We start from the raw sequence: 23,737 nt of genomic DNA, 5'->3' as shown, positions 1-23,737 counted from the left end.
GCGTGCAGGAAAGTGGGTTAAAACGTACGGTCGTAGAAAATAGTTATTTTCCTAACAAGTGCAGAAAGTGATACTTTCCCGCACGCGACTGCAGTTGTCCCGAACGACGCGGAGCGGAGTTCGGGCAAGCAGTCAAGTGCGGAAAGACAAACATAATAATATACAAAACTTTAACTAAAAACTACTAAGTATTATAAATCTTAATATTGAAAACACAATTTGTTGCATTCTGTAGACTAGTAAGAATTGCCGGTCCAATGGAGTTATTTGGTTTAATGTGGTTTAATTAAGAAGAAGATTGTACTTATTCGATCACTTCCCAGACGTTTTGAACAACTTTGACGTTTTAGTAACAATTACACGCCTGGGTTGTCATAGCAACTGCTATCAAACCCGGGTGGTTTGATAGCAGTTGCTATGACACTCCTTTGAAGAATGTACAAGGTTATATAAAAAATATCTTCATTATTTTATATTTTCAAAAAATTAAAAATGCTACAAAAATTTTATTAAATGATTAAATTTTATTTGATGGACTATTTCGTGAATATTTATTTACCTGTAGTAACAATAGTTATAACCACCGAAGTAAAAAACTATCTAATAAGGTCAAAATATGCATAATTTTACTTTCCCGCACTAGTGCAGGAAAGTGACACTTTCAAAACTAAAATGCGTGCGGGAAAGTGGGTTAAAACGTACGGTCGTAGAAAATTAATTTTCTCAGTTATGATTGCATAACAACCTCTTTCCAACAAGGTGTAACACGTTTTTTATTTAAAATTTTCGAGGGGGTGCTGGATGGAGATAATATTTTCATAGTGTAAATTGTCAATTTAAGAATAAAAATCGACATGTTTCAGGTTTTTTTCACATAGTATATAATGGTAAAATTGAATTTATTCTATACATATGAACCGCATTGTTTAGTGGCGTACATTATTATTTTTTCAAAGTAGATACAGTTTCATATAAATTTATCAATTTGAATATTTCCTCTTCAAAGTCTCTTTTTACAGTCAGGATACATTTTTCTATGTTTGCGCAACATAATAAGAGTTTTTCATCTATAGTAATTAAACTGTTAAATGTTTATATTACCTTAACAGCTCTTTCAGTTGTATCATTTATTGCTTTCAAGCTTGACTTTTGACAATATGTGTACTTAAACGTTTTAAAGTGCGAGAAATATTTGTTGTGTATAGCTTATTGAAAATTTCATATCATTTAGAAAATAGAATAACCATAGAAAATTTGTAATGACTTTCAACATGATCTAGCTCAAAAGCAGTACGTTAATCAGCTTATTTCAAGTTTTGGTGACGAAGTTGATGAAGGTTTTTCAAAATAAGTCTTTGTGCTATGAAAGGTCGATGCTGTGCAAAAAATAATTATAATAAATCGTCTTGCAACCTTTCGTGGAATAGAAAAATGTGCCAGTGGTGCCTCGCATAAAGAACGACTCGTACAGCGAAAGCTGCACACAACAAGCTTCCTGTTCGTTCGTTTCATGATTCATAGAACGAACTTCGCTTCACACAAGGAAGTCGCCCGAGCTTCCACGATCGCTACCCATGTATTGCATCCTTCCGCGCAGGCACTGCAGGCAGTTGTTAGTCACTGCGCTTAACTCAGGGCCTGAGCACTGGAATAGAAGTTCAGTACGATTTTCAACGCCATCTCTGTTACTAGCTCACATCTAAAAGCTTACTTTTTGGTGTTTTATTTTTGAATGTTTGTCAATCTGGATTCTGAAACTAAGTTGCAATCATGCATCGAGAAACAACCAAGATTATAGAATGAATAACGTTCATCTTGCAAAGGTGTATAAAATATTTGCAAAAGTGTTTGATATTGTTTGTTTATTAGCTATTTGCATTTAAGTTACTATTTGTTGCGAATTGTACTGTCGTGTTTACTTACTCAATATGAGTAAACAAGTAAAGGCCTGCTGTGTACCAGGATGCACGAATAAGCAAGCGATGAGGTGAGAGTAATATTTACTATTTATCAACATAAAAATATTTACATTGAAATCAAGTTCATATCTAAACGAGAATAACTCTTTTCTTCCTAACTTCATTAATTTGTATTTAGGAAATCATTTTGTTGAATGGTTAAATATGTTGAATAATTTTATCCTTATTTTACTTTTTTATAGACATTCCATTCCTACAAATGAAGACGTTTGCAGAATTTGGTTGCAAAGATTAAATAACCCCAAGTTAATGCTTGCAGATACAGTATTATCATCACATAAAATATGTGAAACAATTTGTAGAAACCCCAATGGCAGGTTAAAAAAACTTTTACTGCCAACTCTACATTTACCTGGTAAGTATTTATAAATTTAATATGACAATAAACCTCCTAGTGAAAAGTTATGCAGAGGAAAAGAATTGCTAATAGTCAATGTCCCAATTTATAAACCATTCAACAGAAGCTCAAAATATACAGGATTAGATCTGCCACTTCTTATGTGGCAAGTTCAGTAGCGAAGAAATTATTAAAAGTCTCAAATGCCACTTGTGTAAAAATATAATATTGTCAAAAGAATTAATTAAGACAAATTCATCAATATATTCTAGGGAACATAAAAAGAATGTTTTATGTGCGCCTTCAGCAAAATTCTGTGATATTTTTAAAGATTTTTCTGATAAAATCTTCGAAAGATTGCCCCAGTTAATCAATTCGTTATGCATAAAGAAAGAAATATTTTGTTTTGAGAATTTGAGAGGCATTTCATAAGGATTATGTATGTTATGGCATATAGGGAAAGCTGCAAGTAAGACAACGGTAATCATTAATTATCCATGGTTATAAAATCAGTTTTTTATATACCATTGTATGTACCATGTACAAACAGAAGCATTTTTTAAACGCAACATCTCACTGTTCACAGTACTAAGCCCGCTAAAGTGTGAAGGAAAATTTTTTGTTTGTGGATATATATAGACAAAATATAAATTATAATAATCATCCTGTGTTTCAATATTCCATCAACCTATATCTTATATAAACCATTTAATTTTGAAATTTAGATGGTCGGACCTAGTTGTCACATAAGTTGTAAATGAAACCAAAATATTTTACAAAATACTTCATTTAAACAGCATTTTAATATCAGGTTTTTATATTTTCTTGTAAACAACAATATTTTAATTTGAAATGTTAGCAAAATGAAAGTATTTTGCATAATACTTTTGTTTCATTCACAATTTGATGCGACAACTAGCTTCGAGCATTTAAAATTACTCGAGTTATTTTCAAATTTCCCGCAAAGTAAGCATGGATATGAACCTTAGAACAAATCTTTGATTATAGAAATCTTTTTTCTTGGTACGGAGCCAGTCCGAGAGATGTCGCTAGGATCGAACTTTGTCGTCAAATTTTTATACAGAGTGGCAGATCTATCGAGTATATAATCTTTTGCTTAACTTACGCACGTAAGTAGTTAGAGCAAGTCATGTTCTAGACCACTTTGACAGCTCGATGGCACATACGTACCATCCAGTTTTTCGTAATTGAAGGTGAATACATCCGGTGTGTTCGGCGGAGCTTCTGGTAAATTTTACAAGAAGTGAAAAATTAAATATTATAAAAAGTCGGAAGAGAAGTGTTGAGCGGACTGGGATTCGAACTTGTCCGCTGCGCCGTGACGGTCATGTAAGTGTATGTGCAAAGTGGGTAGTTAAGCGTGTGGGGGTGCAAGAGTCAGAGGGTTGTGGGCGTGCGGGGGTTGGTCTAGGGTGCTGGGGCTTGTTGAAAATAAGATTGGACCCACGGAAAACTGTCTAATTTCGTTTTTATGAATATTAGTAAAATAACATGTTATTTGAATTATATTTTTTGTTGTTCATTCTTGTTGAAGGTTATTATTGTTTATAATCTAATAGTATTGTTTATAATATAATGAAAAATTCGTTATCTACACCGCAGTCAAAAATATATACTTTAGATTTATTGATTGCTACAATATCATGATAATCATACCGCATATTGTTCTAGAACAGGGGTTTTCAAACTTTACAGCCTTAGGGCCATACTTATTACTCCATTAAGTTCCGAGGGCCAAAAACATATTATCATTGTTGCCGGTGGTAAAAAGTGAAATAGTCCACTGATGAAAAAGTACGCAACGTTTAAAAAATGCTGCAAATAGGACTAAAGTCCGCAAAACGGCAGCACTGCATATTATTAATTTTTCTGTCATTAACTGTAATTTCTAGATTAGTCGTAGAATACGAGCCGTGAAGAGTAACGTGACACGACATCTGGTAGACACAAGAGGAAATAGGTAGTATCCTCTATCGCTAACAGATGGCGCTAATAGCACGTACAGAATAATCTCGTTGGTTCGAGAAAGTTCTGGTTTCTTCCACTCACTTCTAGATAGCAGTAATTGGAATATATAAGAAAGCTAGTGGCGCAACCACAAGTCAGTTCCTATGACATTGTTGTGAAATCAAAACGTGTTTGTGCGTGTTTAAGTTTAAGACATTTTTGTAACAGTATTTTGATTTTAATTGTTGCTTTTGTGTGTGATTTAGTAGTATGGAAAAGAAGCGAAAAATTGATAGTGAAAGCAGAAAATTCAAAGATCAGTGGAACATTCAATATTTCGTAATTGACTCCAGTAACAAGGCGCTATGTTTGATTTGCAATGAAAACATAGCTGTTCTCAAAGAATATAACATTAAACGTCATTACTCAAAGAGTGGATTGAAATCGCAGCAATCTTCATTTACAAAACTCAAAACTGCTGTAGAGGCTGCAACTCGTGCTAGCTTTCGTGTGGCTCTTGAAATTGCAAAACGTGGAAAACCATTCACCGATGGAGAAATGATCAAAGAATGCATAATTGTAGTAGCCGAAAAATGTGCCCTGAAAAGGTAAATTTATTAAAAACTGTCAGTATGTCAGCAAACACTGTGGCTTAGGGTAGAAAACATCGCTAAAAATATATCCTCTCAACTGATCGACAAAAACTTGTGCATGAAGAACTTCTTGATATGTATAGTATTCATGACACAACTACTGGTACAGATATTTTTAAAGGAGTTGAAATTGCCATTAAGCAAAGAAACTTCGATGGAAAAACTTAAAATGTATTACAACTGATGGAGGCAAAAACATGAGTGGGAAAGATAAAGGAGTGGTCGCTCTTGTGTTAAAGGCTGTAGAAAATGACGATGGTTCAAAACCATTAGTCTTACATTGTATCATTCATCAACAGTCTTTGTGCGGAAAATGTTTGGATATGTCTGAAGTTCTGAAACCAGTCATATCAACAGTTAATTTTATCAGATCTTTTGGGCTGAATCACCGACAATTTATTGAAGAGATTGGAGAAAATGACTTAGCTTATCATACTGCCGTACGTTGGCTTAGTTGTGGGAAAGTCCTTCAGCGCTTTTTTGAACTTCGAGCAGTGATCGAAATTTTTTTGAATGAAAAGCATCGCCCTCTTACTGAATTACTAACAACGCATGGCTGTGGAAGTTAGCATTCTATGTTGATTTGACAAAACATGTGAACGAACTGAATTTGAGATTGCAACCAACATCTTCCTGATTCATACACTAATATCAAATCATTCCGGAAGAAATTGATACTGTTTCAATCACAACTACGAAGTAAATGTTTTTCATATTTCAAAACATGTGAAATATTCATCCACGCCACTGAGACTGAGTTTCCTATCGATTTTGCAATCGAAACTGAGTGCTTTGAAAATAAATTTTGATACTCGTTTCTCGGACTTTGATGCCTTTGCGAATCAAATTAAAATTTTTCAGAATCCTTTTGATACTGACACCCTTCAAACCCTAGCCCTGGAACTTCAAATGAAAATGATTGATCTACAGTGCAGTGATATAATTAAGAACAAATATGAAAACTCATCTTTGTTGGAATGTTATAAGAGTCTTCCACTGACACAATTTGATAATATGCATAAATTTGCTCGTGGGCTGTTTTCTGTTTTTGGTACTACTTATTTGTGTGAGAAGACCTTCTCCAAAATGAAGTACACAAAAAATGTTTACAGATCTAAATTAACTGATGAGCATCTTAAATCTCTTTTAATAATTGGTAATTTCAATAATTTGTTAGTTATTATATACTGAAGTTAAATTTTCTGCATATTATACATGTATTTACTCATTACAATATTATGTTTCTTTATCCAACTTATCACAAAAACAATAACAATAAGCCTACAACAATTTTATGAGAAGTTAGCCCATGACCATATCAATGTAGATGTCATATTAATAATTATTCAACATAAAATTAGAATACTTCAGTAAACTAAATTTAATTTGCTATAAAAAATATGTTCTCTAAAAGGAGTTTTCAAGTATGCTAGATCTCCGTGGACGGGACAAAATCGGTCCGCGGGCCGGATGTGGCCCTAGGGCCGTAGTTTCTATAAGAATGTTTTAGTGTTAATATTTAAGATTTTACTTAAAATTGTTGAACGAAAATTCCAATCCACATGAATATAGAGATTAATGAATATATTTTCGTTGTATTTAATGCAAGGTGATAAAATTTCATGAGCACCTTCCATAACAAGACATTGAAATTAATTTTGAAAGAAACATAAACAATACACGGTGTTAATCGGATTGTTTTCGATATTTTTGGTTACTAAAACCAATAGAAATAACAGAGTTTTTCAATAACAAATTATCTGACCGTAAAAAGCGATAATTTGAGCTGCTTACGTTATTCAATATTAATCACGATAATTCACCAAAATCATAGCCATCATATACCAAGCGTTCCAAAAATCATTTGGAACACAAAACGATTTGTCCAGGCCAACTGATATTGCGATCAAAACACACAAATACTGGAGATCGTTATATGGATATCTTTCCGAATTGAGAAATATACGCAAGTTTGTCAGTTTACAATGATCAAATTTACTCATATCATTTTTATCCTCCTCTTCTTTTATTTTGAAAGGCTACGATAACATGCCTTGGAGTTTCAATGTTTGTACTCGTTTTAACAGCCCAAGTATGCATTGTAGAATGATTTAATGAAGAATATTCCACAATTTGCCAGGAGCGATTGATCGGTAAATCTTCATTACTTTGTATTATCTTATTCAGACGTAGTTGTTGGCTTATACTTGGAGTGACGTGTGGTACATTCCAATATAATTTATTTATTTCGACTCTTGGTTTCTCAGTTTCATCGGAACTTATTATTGCTCAGTATCATCACTTGCACGAATTAATATCAGATCCTGTTTCATGTTCATGATAATTTTTTTAAAATCCTCAAAAAAAAACAGATAAAAATCGTAATGGTATACAAACATTGAAATTTCCATTTGCGTCAACCAACACCTCTTCATTTTTGGGAACCATCCTGCATTTTGCATGAGAATACTCATTTTCATTCAGAGACAGGTAATTTTTTATTGTCGAAACAAGTCCTATATCACGTACAGTATCTATTACGATACCGTTCAGCTCATATCTAAGCTCACGAAATAAAATGCGATAGCGTTATTGATAAACTTTAATTTAGTTGGTATCGTGCCTGTAGAACTTTGCATCTTTCCTTCAATGTAAAAATAACTATTTGAGAGTAGTGTATATGCATCCAAATCCTGTATGGGCATTCGAATCTCATCATTATAGCTCAATTTAACAGGTATATGTGTGAAACTGGAATTGCTCAATAGTGATATCATTGAAGGGCTCATCAGTAACATGTAGGATTATCTATTATCTATTATATTAGTACTTTGAATCCAAGAGATTTCAAAAATTGTTAATTTTTGGTTGTGAGTAGTGTCTTTGCTTTCATCAAACTGATGCCCCTACTAGAAATGGAGGGTCCTTTATAGTTTTTACTGCAATGTGAATCATTATATTTTAAGACCATACTTTTCTGATGTGTAAAGTAACAGCAATTTCTTCACCTTGAAAATTAATGAAATTTCCGAATTGATCAATGATTTTTACTTTGACGTTGTTGATCGTCTTAACACTGACGGGGTAATACAAGATATTTTGCGGTGACTCGACTATTTTATAACCGCTAGGCTCTAGGAAAAAATTGGTGATTTATATGCACAGGATTTCCGTTCAAATATGATCCGGCTGCTATGTTGCAATCAATGCCTATCGTGTTCACTTTGAATATTCACTAGTCGGTGTGAAATATGTCTCACGTTTGGTTTAAGAGTAACTTTTGAGAAACCAAGCAAAGAACCTATGGTGTTGTCTGATTGCAATGATATGTAGTAATTGCTCCGCACAAACACTTTTGAAGTATTTATATCCGGTGTTATTTCAATAAATGCATCTGTCTTTATGCTTTTTACGTGATTGTTCAAGACTTTAACTATATCTTTCAATTCATATGCACCAAGAGGTATATTATAAAGGAAAAATTGTTTTCCTAGTATTCTCCACATAAAGAAATTGTTCGTTTCATCGATATTTGGTATAGAATTGTACGTACTGAAATTGATGAGACCTATTTCATAGTCTGTTGCATCATCCAAATAAATAGGAGGGTTAAGGTTGTAGCTTTGTTCTGATGAATTACCGCAAAGAGTGAAACTGAAGGACATATTTGTGTAATGAAGGTAAGTCTAAGAATGAAAATATTCACTTAGTTGTAATATTTATATAAAAAATCTAGTGAGTGATGTCCGCATTTATAGGAAGTCTTTTGGATTCTATCATAATTGTAAAATATCTGTACAATCACGCTGAAATAATTTATCAATTCAGTTGGCGGCGGTAAATTGCCCGATATAGATAATTTAGGTTCCAGTTTACATAAGCAGTAAAGCGGTATTTAATATCCCACACTCGTTTCTGTTGATTTTTTTAGGTAAAGTATCTCTCATAAATACTCCCTTAAAATGTGGAATTTTTAATAGTTTAACATATTATCGCAAATTTTGGCAGTTAACGCCCGATTGGGTAGCTTAAGTGTTTTGGTTGTATACCATATGGTCTCAAATATAGTCCCTTTCCTTTGCCCTTAATCGCCTGATCATGACGTTTTTTATCTTCAAATCACTATCTTATATATATATATTTATATATATATATATATATATATATATATATATATATATATATATATACTGGGAGGTACATATATAAGATAGTGATATATATATATATATCACTATCTTATATATGTACCTCCCAGTATCTTCGATAGGTGGTAACAATGTAGAGTGATTCCCGTATCTCTTTACCCGTGGTTAACCACGATCTTTCTTGTGAATATAAAATTAGCAAACACGGTGCATTATTTGGTGGTTATTCGAAACGAGGGTTAATCATTGGACCTAGCGGATGTGGTAAAACGAATGCGATGCTGTCATTAATTGATAACCCCACGGATCGAGATTTGAGAATATTTACGTGTATTCTAAGATCCTACATCAACCAAAGTATACTTACTTGTGGAACCTCATCAAACCCATGAAAGAAATTGGTTATGAAGAATTTTATGTTTCACAAGACGTAATTCATCCGGAAGATATTAAGAATAACTCACTAATCATTTTTGATGATGTGGCTACATGAGATCAAAGCTACTTTTGTTTTGGTCGCCATAGATCTACAGATTGCTTTTATCTATATGAAACATATTCAGCAATCCCTAAACAATTAATTAGGGATAATGCAAACTTTTTAGTCATATTCAAACAAGATTTAACGAACCTCAAGCATATATATGATGACCATGTGAATGTTGACATGTCTTTTCAAAATTTCAAAAATATGTGTTCTCATTGTTGAAAAATCAATATGGGTTTCTTACGATGGATAAAGACTGCCCCCTATCTTCTGGTAGATATCGGAAAGTATTTGATGAACATATATAACTGAGAGATGTTCCAAATCCATCGGTCACAATGAATGATCAATTAACTGCACAGTTAGTTAAATTTAGGCAGACTCTTAGAAAGAAATACAAGAGTCTTAGAAACGATATTGCCCAGTCACAAACACAACTAGAAAAAACTTATCAACCGATAACTGAACCCCTTAAGCAGTTACTCACGACAATAGAAAGTCCTATCAAGCAGGAACGTGTCAAATCAGATCCACCGGAATCTCCTAAACAGCCAGATGTGTTCGCATCACCAGGCTCGAGCTAAAGATAATCAATTAGACCGTTTTATAGACTAGCATATGTAAGTCCCAGTGAGCAGCTTAGCAGTACACTTATGGAGCGGCCTAGTTTTTCAAGAAATTAAGATACTTATGAAACTAGAAATGATGACGGTGACTTACCGTATCTTACTAGAGTCGATGAATACATAGATGATATAATTAGTGATTTTCAACAAACAATTATTGATCCGGAAAGTGCTACAAGAGTATTTTGAACAATATGCGTCACCGCTTTCTAGGAAGTATATTGGAGGGATAATAAGATGGTGTTTATGATCACATTTTAGGTATTTTTCACAACCCAATGGAGGAAAAATTTTATGTTGGTGATTCAGAAATTACTTTTAAACCTATAAAACAAAATGGAAGAGAGGTTGCTGGTCCTATCAGTATTAAAGGGGTTACCTATCCTGGGACACCTGGTTTGTATGAGTTGACACTGTTCAAAAAATCACCTTTATCTTTCAAAAACGATGATTTCATGAATTACCTGGATATTATTAAACAGACAAGTGCAATAGTCGTGAAAATAACCCTCATCTTCCAATTAGAATTTTTCCAGATGATATCAAAGGGAAATATAATTCCATTATCCGTCCAGTATTGGAAAAGGAAAAGCAACGAGTGAGAGAAAGAACTGGTTCCGTACCATCTTCATTATTGAAAGGAGTAACAACTCGAAAATTGAAAAAAATCGGAAAGGGTATGTTGATGGAATATACTACCAAATCAATTGACTATAAATACTTTGATGACTACAATGAAATAGTAGAAAGATTAGAATTACTTCTAGCTTCTCAGGCTGCCGGAAATACTGGTCATTCAAACGAAATTGTATCAATTATTGAAGAGTTGCGTGAGGCTGGAATAATTCAATAAATAAAGTGGAAACTGAAATTTGATATCAGTAATTCGTAGATCATCAAGCAATGCCTATCAACAAATTTGGTAGCCATTTCCTTTCGAAATCAACCTATGATCCATCTAATGATATACTTGAATCATCGCCTCTATATCTATGGCAGCCAGATACCTATCACACAAATTTCATTCTTCGTTTAAAAGGTCAAAAGACTAAATTGAACAAGGAATTTTATGTATTGGATAATGGAGGAATTGCATTCAAATTTCCAAACAGTTGTAAAATTTTAAGTGTATCTCATTATAACGCCGATGGTGATGTAGTAATAAACAATGACATGTTCAAACTTCATGCAATGGCTGGTATATCCATTATAGAAAGGGATGTTATCAAGTTTAAATTAAGGTCTTCCACGTCCATTTGCATTGAAATACTGCTGGAGTATACAAAAAAATGTATAAATGAGGATCATCGATCGAGGAAAAAATGTAATAATATGTGTAAAAAGGATTCTCCTATAACACTCTCTCGAAGACTGTAAGACAGTATTAAAGCGCATTTTCAGACTGTATAAATCATTGCAACAGTTATGGGAACGCTTCTAGTAAGCCGACACCGCTAGACTGCTGAATTGCAATCCCACAGATACCTTTCATCATAACATATTTCAATGTCATAATTAGATTTTATTTTTTATTTTTTAAAAAGTAGTTTCAATAAATTACAAATTTAATTGGCGCAGTCAGTAGGATTGCAAATCGGTTGAACAAAAATCGTGACACCGGTCCGTATCTACGGTTTGTTTGCAATCTCAAACCTTGTGTTATTTTGTGGTTTTCAAGAAACTTCAAGAGTCCAGTCCTGGGAAGAGGGACCACATCGCCCAGATCCTTTTGGAGAAGAATGAACATTTTTTTCATAGTACTGTAAGTCGAAAAACATTCCATTTTTCCTTTCCCAAATAAATTTTCGCTTTTTTATTTACGTGTTTATATACTTTTTTAAAAATGAAGCATTTATAGTAACAAAACTTAAATTAGTTGATGAATGACTCAATTGTAGAAGAGTTAGTAGATTTATTTAATTCTAGTATAACTTTAGAAGAAAAAAGTAATATACCAGAAATTGAAACAATGGCTAATCCAAACTATCAGTTATTAAAATTATATATTGATACTATTCCACAATATGAGGGTAATCCTCATACTTTAAATATTTTTCCTGATAACTGTGATACATTACTTTCTCAATTTTACGATGCAACAAATCCACAATTAAATAGTTTTTTATTACGCGCATTATTGAGTAAATTAGCAGGTAGGGCTTTAATGCTTATAGGTTCAAGAACTGATTTACGAACATGGGCTGAAATAAAACAAGCTGTTGAATTATGTTTTGAAGATCAAAGAAATATAGATTGCTTAGTGCAAGATCTAATTGTTTTAAGACCATTGAAAAATGAAACACCATACAATTTCGGTATGCGATGTCAGGAAGCACGTAGCTTAGTAATTTAAAAATTAAATGCTTCAAACGATCCTCTTGCAGAAAAAGCAATTAAAATTTAAAATTATAACGATTTAGCACTTAAAACTTTTATTAGAGGTTTAACTGGTCCATTGCAAAATAATATACGTTTGCGAAACCCAGACAGTTTAGAAGTAGCTATGTCTCTAGTTATAGAGAAGAGAATTTTATGTATAGTCAGAATAGAAATAATACTCTAAATAATCAACCTTACAAACCCACAACGAGAATCACTCCATCCAAACAAAACAATTATCACCCCAATTTCTTCAAAAATAGCAATGCTAATTACCCAAATTTCTATTAGCCACCTTCTCCACCCAGTATTTCATTTAATAGGAATTCATATCCAGGTGTAGCTAATAATCAATTCTCGCAACCCCCACAGAATTTTAGTAATTTCAATCGTCCTTTCATACAAAATTCACAACCACAGTCAAGGAACTATAATAACTTTCAAACTCAAAGACAACCATTTTCCAATCGACCCAGGCAAAGCTAGATATCGAGAGCATCCTCAAATCAAAGCAGAAATCAATCAAATCCCAACAAACCATATAAACCTACTCCAAAGGACACATCATCAGGTAATACAATGTTAGCACCTCAGGGAAAATTCACGTCCACAGAATTATTTGCACATGATGGAAATCATTAAAATTATGAATTCAATAACCAACATGGTGAATGCTCGTACCAAACCCCTGATGTCCAAAATAATTTTGATACACATACTAATCAATCATATCCAGAATATGACAATTCTGATCAATACCAATTCAATGATCCGTATCAAATTTCTCAAGACCCAAATGAAAATTTTCAACAAGAAGCCCCTCAGAACAATTCCACTTAATAACTTTAAATATATCTAGAGCAAATTTATCACATATTTACATTCCCGAACTGGAAGCAAATTTTATCATTGATACAGGTAGTACTGGCAGTTTAATTAAACCCGATTTAGCTTATCAATTTTATCCAAATCAAATTTTTAAAAAAGATTTTCAAATACAAAGTGCACATAACATAACATATCACGACGAAGTAATAAAAATACCAATTTTCAAAATTTTTAGAGTTTCAGATGATCATAAATTCTATCTCTTCAATTTTAGTTATAAATATGACGGTTTAATAGGCATTGACTTATTAAAACAATTAAAAGCTTCAATAGATATGAACTCAAAAATTATTGCAACTCCATTTGTAAAAATTCCAATAATATATGAAAATGAAATATCAAATATTCAAAATCATAAATATCAAACCAGTTAGAATACCAGTAAAAATGAAACAAGGCACTGGAATATTGGAATATAAAAAGTTTGCATCTCATATCGAGATGCCGGTCGCTGTAGTGATTGTTGAAAATTACTTTGCTCTAACCACAATCATAAATTCTAACACTAAATCCGAAAAAATCGAATTTTTCGACCCAATCGATATTGAAATTTTGAATATAAACGAAATTAATTTTCTAGAAAAAATGCAAACTTATCATGAAATTAGTGAAGAACATGACCGTATTTTAAAAACAAATTTAAAAATTATTGATCTAAATCATTGTAATCCAGAAGAGAAAGATGTTATTAAAAAATTATGTTATGAATATCGTGATATTTTTTATTGTGAAGAGATACCGCTCTCTTTCACTAATCAAATAAAACATTAAGATAAATTTTACAGATGATACTCCAATATTTACAAAAACATATCGCTACCGCGAAATTTATAAAGAAGAAGTCAAAACACAAATAAACAAAATTCTGGATCAAGGTATTATCCAACCTTCCAATTCTCCCTACTCATCTCCAGAAATTTCGTTTAGTAATAGATTACCGAAAATTAAATGAAAAAACCATCCCTGATAAATACCCTTTACCAAATATTACAGAAATACTAGATAAATTAGGCAAAAGTCAATATTTCAGTACTCTAGACTTAGCTAGTGGATTCTACCAAATTCAAATGCATGAAGAGGACATTCCGAAGACAGTATTTTCAACTCAAAACGGACTTTGGGAATTTAAACGTATACCAATGGCACTACGTTCATCTCCTTCTACATTCCAAAGAGTTATGGACAACATTTTACGAGGTTTAAACAATGAAATATGTTTAGTATACTTAGACGACATTGTAATCTACTCTACATCCTTGCAAGAACACGTAGGAAGACTGAAAACAGTATTTGACCGCTTACAACAATCAAATTTCAAAATCCAACTAGATAAATCTGATTTCCTTAAGAAAAAAGTCGCGTACTTAGGGCATATCATTACACCAGACGGAGTAAAGCCAAATCCTGAGAAAGTAAGTACAATAAAAAATTACCCAATACCAAGAACTCAAAAAGAAATCAAAAACTTTTTAGGACTATTAGGATATTATAGACGCTACATTAAAGATTTTGCTAAAATAACTAAACCGTTAACTTTAAGTCTAAAAAAGAATGCTAAAGTCAAACACGATCAAAATTTTATCTCAGCTTTCAACACTTGTAAAAATCTATTAATTAATCCACCTATACTTCAGTACCCAGACTTTCCCAAACCCTTTGTTTTGACGACTGACGCTTCAAACGTTGCACTAAGGGCAGTATTATCTCAAGGTCCAATTGGTTCAGATAGACCAATTGCATACGCTTCGAGAACACTAAATAACTCCAAACAAAAATATAGCAGTATCAAGAGAGAATTACTTGCCACAGTGTGGGCTTGTAAATATTTTAGACCATATCTCTACAGCAAGCGATTTAAAATATATTGTGATCATCGTCCTTTAATTTGGCTATTCAATCTTAGAGAACCGAATTCAAAATTGATTCGCTAGAGATTACGTTTAGAAGAATTTGACTATGAAATAATTTATAAAAAAGGTACTTTAAATTCTAATTGCGATACACACAAGAGTTAGTAATGAAAACGATTCAATTAATAATCCTGACGAAATGACAGATCCTCATGAATTAGACCAATTTTTGAATGACCTTATAGACGAACAACTAAATGACAACATAACAGATACCAATTTGCACACAGCTGACACAATTGACACCGATTCAAATACACAACACACATGAAACAACAAATAACGGTATACGAATAAATGACGAAATAATTAATAATAAAGTCAATCAAATTATAGTAACACCCCATCCATATCATAAACTATTAGTTGAGCAGGAAACCTACGAAAATCATAAAATAATAAATGTTGAAATTCCGACTCAAAACAATGAAGATTTTATACTCGAATTTTTAAAGGACTACATAATTACGAAACGTTTTTACAGCATGTATTTTCACAATGATTCTCTTTATAATGATTTTAATAAAATTTATTTAGAACACTTCTCGGATATTAGATGTTTAAAACAAGTAAATACAATCAAGGAAAAAGAAGAACAAATAATGTTAATAAAGCATCATCACGTTGGTAAAACTAACTATCGTGGTATTGTAGAAACGTACGAATATTTAAAACGAAATTATTGGAAAAACATGAAAACTACTGTTACTGAATATATAAACTCGTGTGATATTTGTCAACGAACAAAATACGGCAGAAATCCTCCATACACACCTCTAGTAATAACCGAAACAGCATCAAAACCTTTTCAAATTGTTCACATAGATTCGTTCCATTACAACAGTAAAATATACTTAATTATTATTGACGCATTTTCCAAATTTGCACAAGCATATCAAGTTGAAGGCAAAACGGCTATTCATATAAGTAAAGCATGAATAAAATACTTTTGTTCTTTTGGAGTACCAGAAAAAATAATTCTTGATCGTGGTACTGAATTTAATAATAACACTGTAAAAGAAATTTAAATCTACATAAAATAAAAATCTTAGGCTATAACAGCTCAATACATAGTAGTACTAAATTCCCGAAATCCAAACGAAATTTTTACTCCTGCAGCATTTTATTGAGATTATGCTGAAAATCATAAAAAGAAACTTAAGCATGTATACAAAAATATAAAAGAAATCATACAAAAACAAAAGAATGAAATCGTAGATAAAATAATCAAAAAGGTAGTATTAATACTAATTTTAAGTTAGGACAAACAGTATTTAAGAAAAACCTTCGTTATCGTAGTAAAAAGGATAATAAATTTATAGAATCCTATGAAATAACAGAAATTTTAGATAGGAATAAAGTAGAAATAACCTCAATAAAAAATCAAAATAAAAAGAAAATAATACATATAAAGGAACTAAAACAACCTCCAACTGTTACAGGTTATCCACCCACATCCATGGGGGATCAAACTACCCAAGACTCCATAACTTAAATAATAACCCTGGTCTTCTACTTTACAAATTAGGCAATGCTCAAAATAAAATCGGTTTTTGGTCTTTTATTAAAACTTTCATTATTTCAGATATAGTAAATCATTTCGAAATCATACAAAACCACTTTAAAAGAATTCAGCAAACATTTCCAAGAGATAAATATAAATCGGTCTTAATTAATGAATTTCAAAGAATATGCAACCTAATCTTAAATCTGGAGCAAAAGATACAAACTCAGTTAAATCAAATAAATCCAGTTTTCAATATAAGAATCAAAAGAGGATTAATAAATGGACTTGACTCAATAATTAAATCTTTAACGGGTAATCTAAACCAAAACGATGCAGAAAAATACGATAAAGCAATTAACACACTTTCTGACAATCAATCAAAATTAAAAAATATAGTTAATTCACAAATAACACTTCTTCAAAATTCTATTAACATTTTTGAAAACAATACAAACACATTGGCATAAAACCAACAAACGTTATTGAAACGAATAGAGGAAATTGAAACTTATTACAGACAATCAGATGGAGATTATTACTTTTTTGTCACGATATTCTGGTTTCTCAAATCGCTCCAACTTATCAATTAATTTACAACATTCTAGAGAAAATCGAAGTAGCTATCACATTTTCCAAATTAAATACAGTTCATAATTCAATAATTGAACCTAGAGAACTATTAGATGAAATTAAGATTGTGAATGAACAATTGAAATTTAATAAGCTTCCATTTGAACCAAGAGTAGAAAATATTCTCTTATATGAAAAGGTCACAGAAATAAAATGTTATACCAAGGGATACAAAATAATATTTATCTTAGAAATTCATACAGTAGAAAGCGAAATGTACAATTATTTCCGCATATACTCATTGCCTGTACCCACTCAGAATTCTTCCAAAGTAATTTTACCTCAAGCAAAATTACTCATCCTAAATGACCTTTCCTAATGTTTTTTGACGAGAATTGTCAAGAAGTCTCATCCGAACAATACATTTGCAACCAGAATGGACCCGTCATCATTCAAGAAGAAACCCCATGTGAAATTCAAATGCTCCGCTACTTCAAGAACGTTTAATCATGTCAACAGTTAGCTATCCGAATGCCAAAATTACGAATCCAAAAATTAGAGAAAACCATTGGATTCTAATATCCCCTGAAATAAGTGTAGTTAATCAAAAGTGCGGATCTAACAAAGACAATTTTCCAATTCAGGGAACTTTTATTTTAGAACTTGACTCGGAGTGTGAAATGGACATAAGCGGTATTAAAATTAATCATTTTGAAAATCATCAAACCGAACTCAAATTAATAAACTTTCCAAATTTAACGTTTCCAAGTGAAATATCAAAATTTCAAACGGAACCAATTCAACTACATTCTACCTATTCTATTTAGACGAATTTAAACATATTCAAAGTGCTTTGGGCATTCAAAAACAGAAAATCTCAAATATTTCATCTCCAATAATCATCTCGGCAAATTTTAATATTTGGACTGTTTTTATTTATTTCATTATAATAATTATCACTTTGTATTGGACTGTAAAATTCATCCAAGCAAGAAGAACCAGAAGAAGAAGCCAAGGCCAAGAAATCCAGAATGGTCCCCAAAATTTGGAACTTTGAAATTCAACATATTCCTTGAATTTCTGTCTAACGGCGGAGGAGTTATAGGAACGCTTCTAGTATCCCGACACCGCTAGACTGCTGAATTGCAATCCCATAAATACCTTTCATCATAACATATTTCAATTTCTTAATTAGATTTTATTTAACTTTCGAGTTGTAAGGTCTCATTTTTAGTTTGTAGAAATAAAAATTATTTTTTAAAAAGTAGTTTTAATAACTACGAATAAATAGAGCTTGTCGACCCTTGACATTTCTATTATACTCATCAAAAACTTTCGTTTGACATAAATTTTCTTGATGTATTTCATAAATTACAATTACACCTAAAATAAAAACCGGAAGTGACGTCGTAATTTTGCATACAGGCAAAATCAAGCAACTTCAGGGGTATCGACCTCCAGACCTATGGTTTTATTGTTCATACCCCAAAAATTATTGATGCATCTGATCCATAGGACTTTTATACAGCCGGCTCTCGGACTACTAGACAAGTATTTGTGTTTTTGATCGCAATATCAGTTGGCCTGGACATATCGTTGCACTTATTATTATATACAAGAAAATGATTTTTGGAACGCTTGGTATATGATGGCTATGATTTTGGTGAATTATCGTGATTAATATTGAATAACATAAGCAGCTCCAATTACCGCTTTTTACGGTTAGATAATTTGTTATTGAAAAACTCTGTTATTTCTATTGGTTTTAGTAACCAAAAATATCGAAAACAATCCGATTAACACCTGTATTGTTTATGTTTCTTTCAAAATTAATTTCAATGTCTTGTTATCGAAGGTGCTCATGAAATTTTATCATCTTGTATTAAATACAACGAAAATATATTCATTAATCTCTATATTCATGTGGATTGAAATTTTAAGTAAAATCTTAAATATTAACATTAAATCATTCTTCTAGCACAATATGCGGTATGATTATTGTATTGTATTGTAGCAATCAATAAACCTCCCACAATAAATCAAAGTATATATTTTTGACTGCGGTGTAGATAACGAATTATTTTTCATTGATTATAACCAATAATAACCTACAACAAGAATGAACAACAAAAAATATAATTCAAATAACATCTTATTTTACAAATATTCATAAAAACGAAATTCGACAGTTGTCCGTGGGTCCAATCTTTTTTTCAACGAACTCCCGCACCCTAGACCAACCCCCGCACGCCAACAATCCTCTGACTCTTGCATCCCCACACGCTTAACTACCCACTTTGCACACACACTTACATGACTGTCACGGCGCAGCGGACAACGCTTCGGCATCGCAATCCGAACTACACAAGTTTGAATCCCAGTCCGTCCAACACTTCTCTCTCTACTTTTTATAATATTCAATTTTTCATTTCTTTTAAAAATTTACCAGAAGCTCCGCCTTCATTTACCAAGAACTGGATGGTATGTGCCATCGAGATGTCGAAGTTGTCTAGAACATGACTTGCTCTAACTACTCACGTATCGCGACAATCGTTCTTCATTACGAATTAAATCAGGCAGTCGTCCTGCAGTTAAACTCAATATTTTTTTTATATCATAGCTTCTAAAAAAAGCAGGAAGGTGATTTCTGTTGAAATGAAACAGGAAATAATTAGAAGGAGTGAAGGGGTAAAACAGTGTGACCTCATCAAAGAGTTTGGCCTCAGCAAGACCACCATTTTCACCATTTTGACAAATAAGGATGCAATAAAATCAGCCAAAGTAGCCAAACTATCAAAACTATTTCATGAAAAAATAGGTCTTCAATCCACGGGGAAATGGAGAGGCTATTAGCGATTTGGATTAAGGACAGGCAGGTAAAAGGTGACGTAACAACCCAAGATATTATCTGTCACAAAGCCAAGATAATTTATGACGATCTAAAGAAAAACGTCCCTGGAAATAGCAGCAATCAAGATAATGAAGAATTAAAAATAAACAGGTGGTGGTTTTTTAGATTTAAGAAAAGGTGTGGAATCCATAGCGTTACTATGGATGGTGAGGCTGGCAGTGCTGACAAGAAAGAAGCCGAAAAGTTCTCTATCAACTTTCAAAAATGTATTAAGGATGAAGGATACTGCCCACACAAGTGTTCAATGCTGATGAAACGGGTCTATTCTGGAAAAGAATGCCGAGCGGAACCTTCATTACAAAAGAGGAGAAGAAATTGTCAGAACACAAAGCCATGAAGGACAGACTTACCCTTATGTTTTCGTCTAATACCAGCGGAGAGCTCAAGATCAAACCTCTATTGGTTTATCACTCTGAAAATCCAAGAATTTTCCAGAAAAATAACGTTATCAAGTCCAAACTGCCCGTCCATTGGAAGTCCAATCAAAAAGGCTGTGTGACCCAAGTTATCTTCAACGAATAGATTCTGGGAAGCTTTGCTCCTGCTGTGAAGAAATTCTTGCTGGAAAAAGAGCTGCCGCTCAAAGCCCTTCTGATACTTGACAATGCCCCTTCTCACCCAAAAGACCTAGAGGAAATATTGCACGAAAATTATCCTTTTATCAAGGTGCAGTATTTGCCACCAAACACCACATCCATTCTTCAGCCAATGGATCAGCAAGTTATTGCAAACTTTAAAAAACTCCACACTAGAGCCCTCTTTAATAGGGTGTTTGAAGAATGCGAGTTTAGTAGAGACAATATGACTGTCCGAAAGTTTTGGAAGGAGAAATTTGTCCTTATGGCAATACGACTTATACAGAAGACCTGGGAAGAAGTATCACAAAGGACCCTCATTTCTTCTTGGAAGAAGCTTGTGCCTTCGTGGACCCAGGAAGAAGCAGTAGTTGATGACACAGAAGTGGTGAAGGCCATCATCACAGTGGCTCAAAGGTTGGAATTAGAGGTAAAGGATATAGAGGAGCTTTTTGAGGAACATGAAGAAGAGCTGACAACTAAAGAGCTCCAAGCACTTCTGGTCTAGCAACAGGACAATTCTCAAAGGGAAGCGTCATCTGATAACGAGGAGCAACAATCAAACAATCAACCAATCCCAACTGCTGACATCAAGAACATTCTGGTCAAATGGAAAGCATTCCAGGAGTTTACTAATGCCCACTATCCGGATTCAGCTGAAGCAAACAGGATCAACGATGTTTACTCCGATACTCTTGTCCGTTATTTCCAGCAGAAAAAAAAACGACTTTGGACAGTTTTTTCATAAAACCATCGGCCAAAAAGCAGAAAATGGATGAAGATGTGCAAGATTCAGTTGACTCTACTTAGTCTGTCTTAAAAGTAAAAAAATGTGTGTGTGTTTTTTTTTAATTATGTTTTTAGATGTATCTAAATAAAAATAATAACAAAAAATGTATCTTTTTTTAGTCATCTTAGCATATTTTATGCTACAGAACGAATTATTTTTTTCAACATGTATTGTTATGGGAAAACGCGTTTCACATAACGAACTTTTCACATAACAAACTCTCTCCTGGAACGAATTAAGTTCGTTGTGTGAGGCACCACTGTTATAAATACAGAGTTTTGGATTTAGGCACATAAGTCAGAAGAAAACGCTAATCTGCAGTTGGCGTATTTGAATGTGAAGAAAATCCAACAAAATTCTCCAAGTATTAAGAAGCAAATGATGTGACATCCAATCATGTGTCATGTTAACTAATTAAATAAGATAAATAGTATATATTCATTAGACAGATAAAAATATTTGTAATGGAGTTTTTTACACAAGTATAAATTGAGTTTTAGAAAAGACCTTTTAGTCAAATTATCAAGATACAATCGAATTGAATAATAAATGCTGCATGTACCATCAGCTGACATTATTTAATATATTTTTAGGTACAAAAAAGTTATTACTTAAAAGAACTTAGAGAAAAGCAAATTTATTTGATTATATACTGTAAATTAAAGACTGTAATAAATAATAATATTGAACTATGCTCATGTTGTGGGCATACTTACTTTATGATTTTTAGGTGGAGAATAGAATTCCAGCATATAACCACCAGTCGCTTTAACTAGCTGCAATCGACATTTTTCCCATTTAGGAGGACCACCAGGTTGATCCAAGCTCTCTGGGGTTGAATAATTGACAATACCTTCTTTTCTGCACTCTACAACTATTTTAGCTAGTTTTGTCTTACTGTGATTCATATCTCCATCTTCTGAATGCTGTTTGTGAAATAAATCTTTACTTTTTCGAAGAACTTTAAAACTGAGTCTGAAAATAAAATAAAGCAATTTAATGGCATTTCTTATTATTCAGATTTAGTGCTGATCATTTGATCAGACTGTAGTAAAAGAGATTGGGCTAAATTATTCAAAAACTAAATTATAAAATTAAAACATATAGTTTTATAAGTTGAGTCTTCTGCAAGTACTTCGAAACGTCGAATGCATTTATTAGGTGATTATGAAATGGTAAAAGGATATGAATGTTATCATAAAAATACAAAAAAATTTCGTAAATTTCGTGAAAAAATGGGACCTTCTCCAATTTTTGCCACTAAACAAAAAGAAAAAATTGTTGATTGGATTAAATTTATTTATTAAAGAGAAAGTTTCCAATAATCTAGACTAATAATACCTACGCCCCTCAATGCATTATTTTGGCCTCCTTCGAATATACAAAAGACAAATAACAATAATAGAAAGAAAGAAAACATTCTATCAATTGTCCCTTCATATTCTTGGTAGGAGTATAACAATACGAAAAATAGATGCAAATGAACAGAAAAAAAAGGAAAGAGAAGAAAAACTCAGACTGAAAAAGGTTACTGAAAAAAAAAGTCTAATAAAAAAATGCATGCTTCTTGCAGTGATGGCTCAGATTAACATAACAGCAATGATGATGTTCCTTACATGGAGTAAGATCATCTTATAGTATTGATGATGAGTATGATCCAGAAGTTGAAAGTGTGAACAAGGAACATATTATGCAGGGTTATTTTGTGTTAATATCTTTTATACATGGAAAAATAAACTCACAACTTTACTGATACGTTCGTATCGTTCAAGAAAAAGTAACTTAACAGTATACACTGCTAAAAAACCTTTGTTGCAAATGAAAAGGATGTATCGTTTGTGAAATCCAATAAAATTGTAAGATCCTTAAGTTTACCTATAATGGTGGAGGCGGGTAAAAGAATTCGCTATGTTTTTAAAAATTCTGTAACAAATGTTTTTCAACAGTAATTTTTACTTCAGTACCTACATAAAAATGCATATGTCAGATACTAATAATGACGTTTTGTA

At 32.4% G+C, this 23,737-nt stretch overlaps 1 protein-coding gene across 2 annotated transcripts in view; it reads right to left on the bottom strand.

Moving 5' to 3' along the window:
- LOC130896016 (SH2B adapter protein 1) overlaps nucleotides 1–23,737 on the bottom strand; it is a 110,931-nt gene that overhangs the window by 86,344 nt on the left and 850 nt on the right. For both annotated transcript variants that reach the window (XM_057803745.1, XM_057803746.1), the window contains exon 2: nucleotides 22,445–22,703. In XM_057803745.1, the coding sequence (XP_057659728.1) occupies nucleotides 22,445–22,703 (259 nt within the window). The remainder of the gene's footprint in view (nucleotides 1–22,444; nucleotides 22,704–23,737) is intronic.

This window comes from Diorhabda carinulata, chromosome 6, assembly GCF_026250575.1.
Source record: "Diorhabda carinulata isolate Delta chromosome 6, icDioCari1.1, whole genome shotgun sequence".
Taxonomy (NCBI): Eukaryota; Metazoa; Arthropoda; class Insecta; order Coleoptera; family Chrysomelidae; genus Diorhabda; species Diorhabda carinulata.
This window is presented reverse-complemented; position numbering and strand designations above follow the sequence as displayed.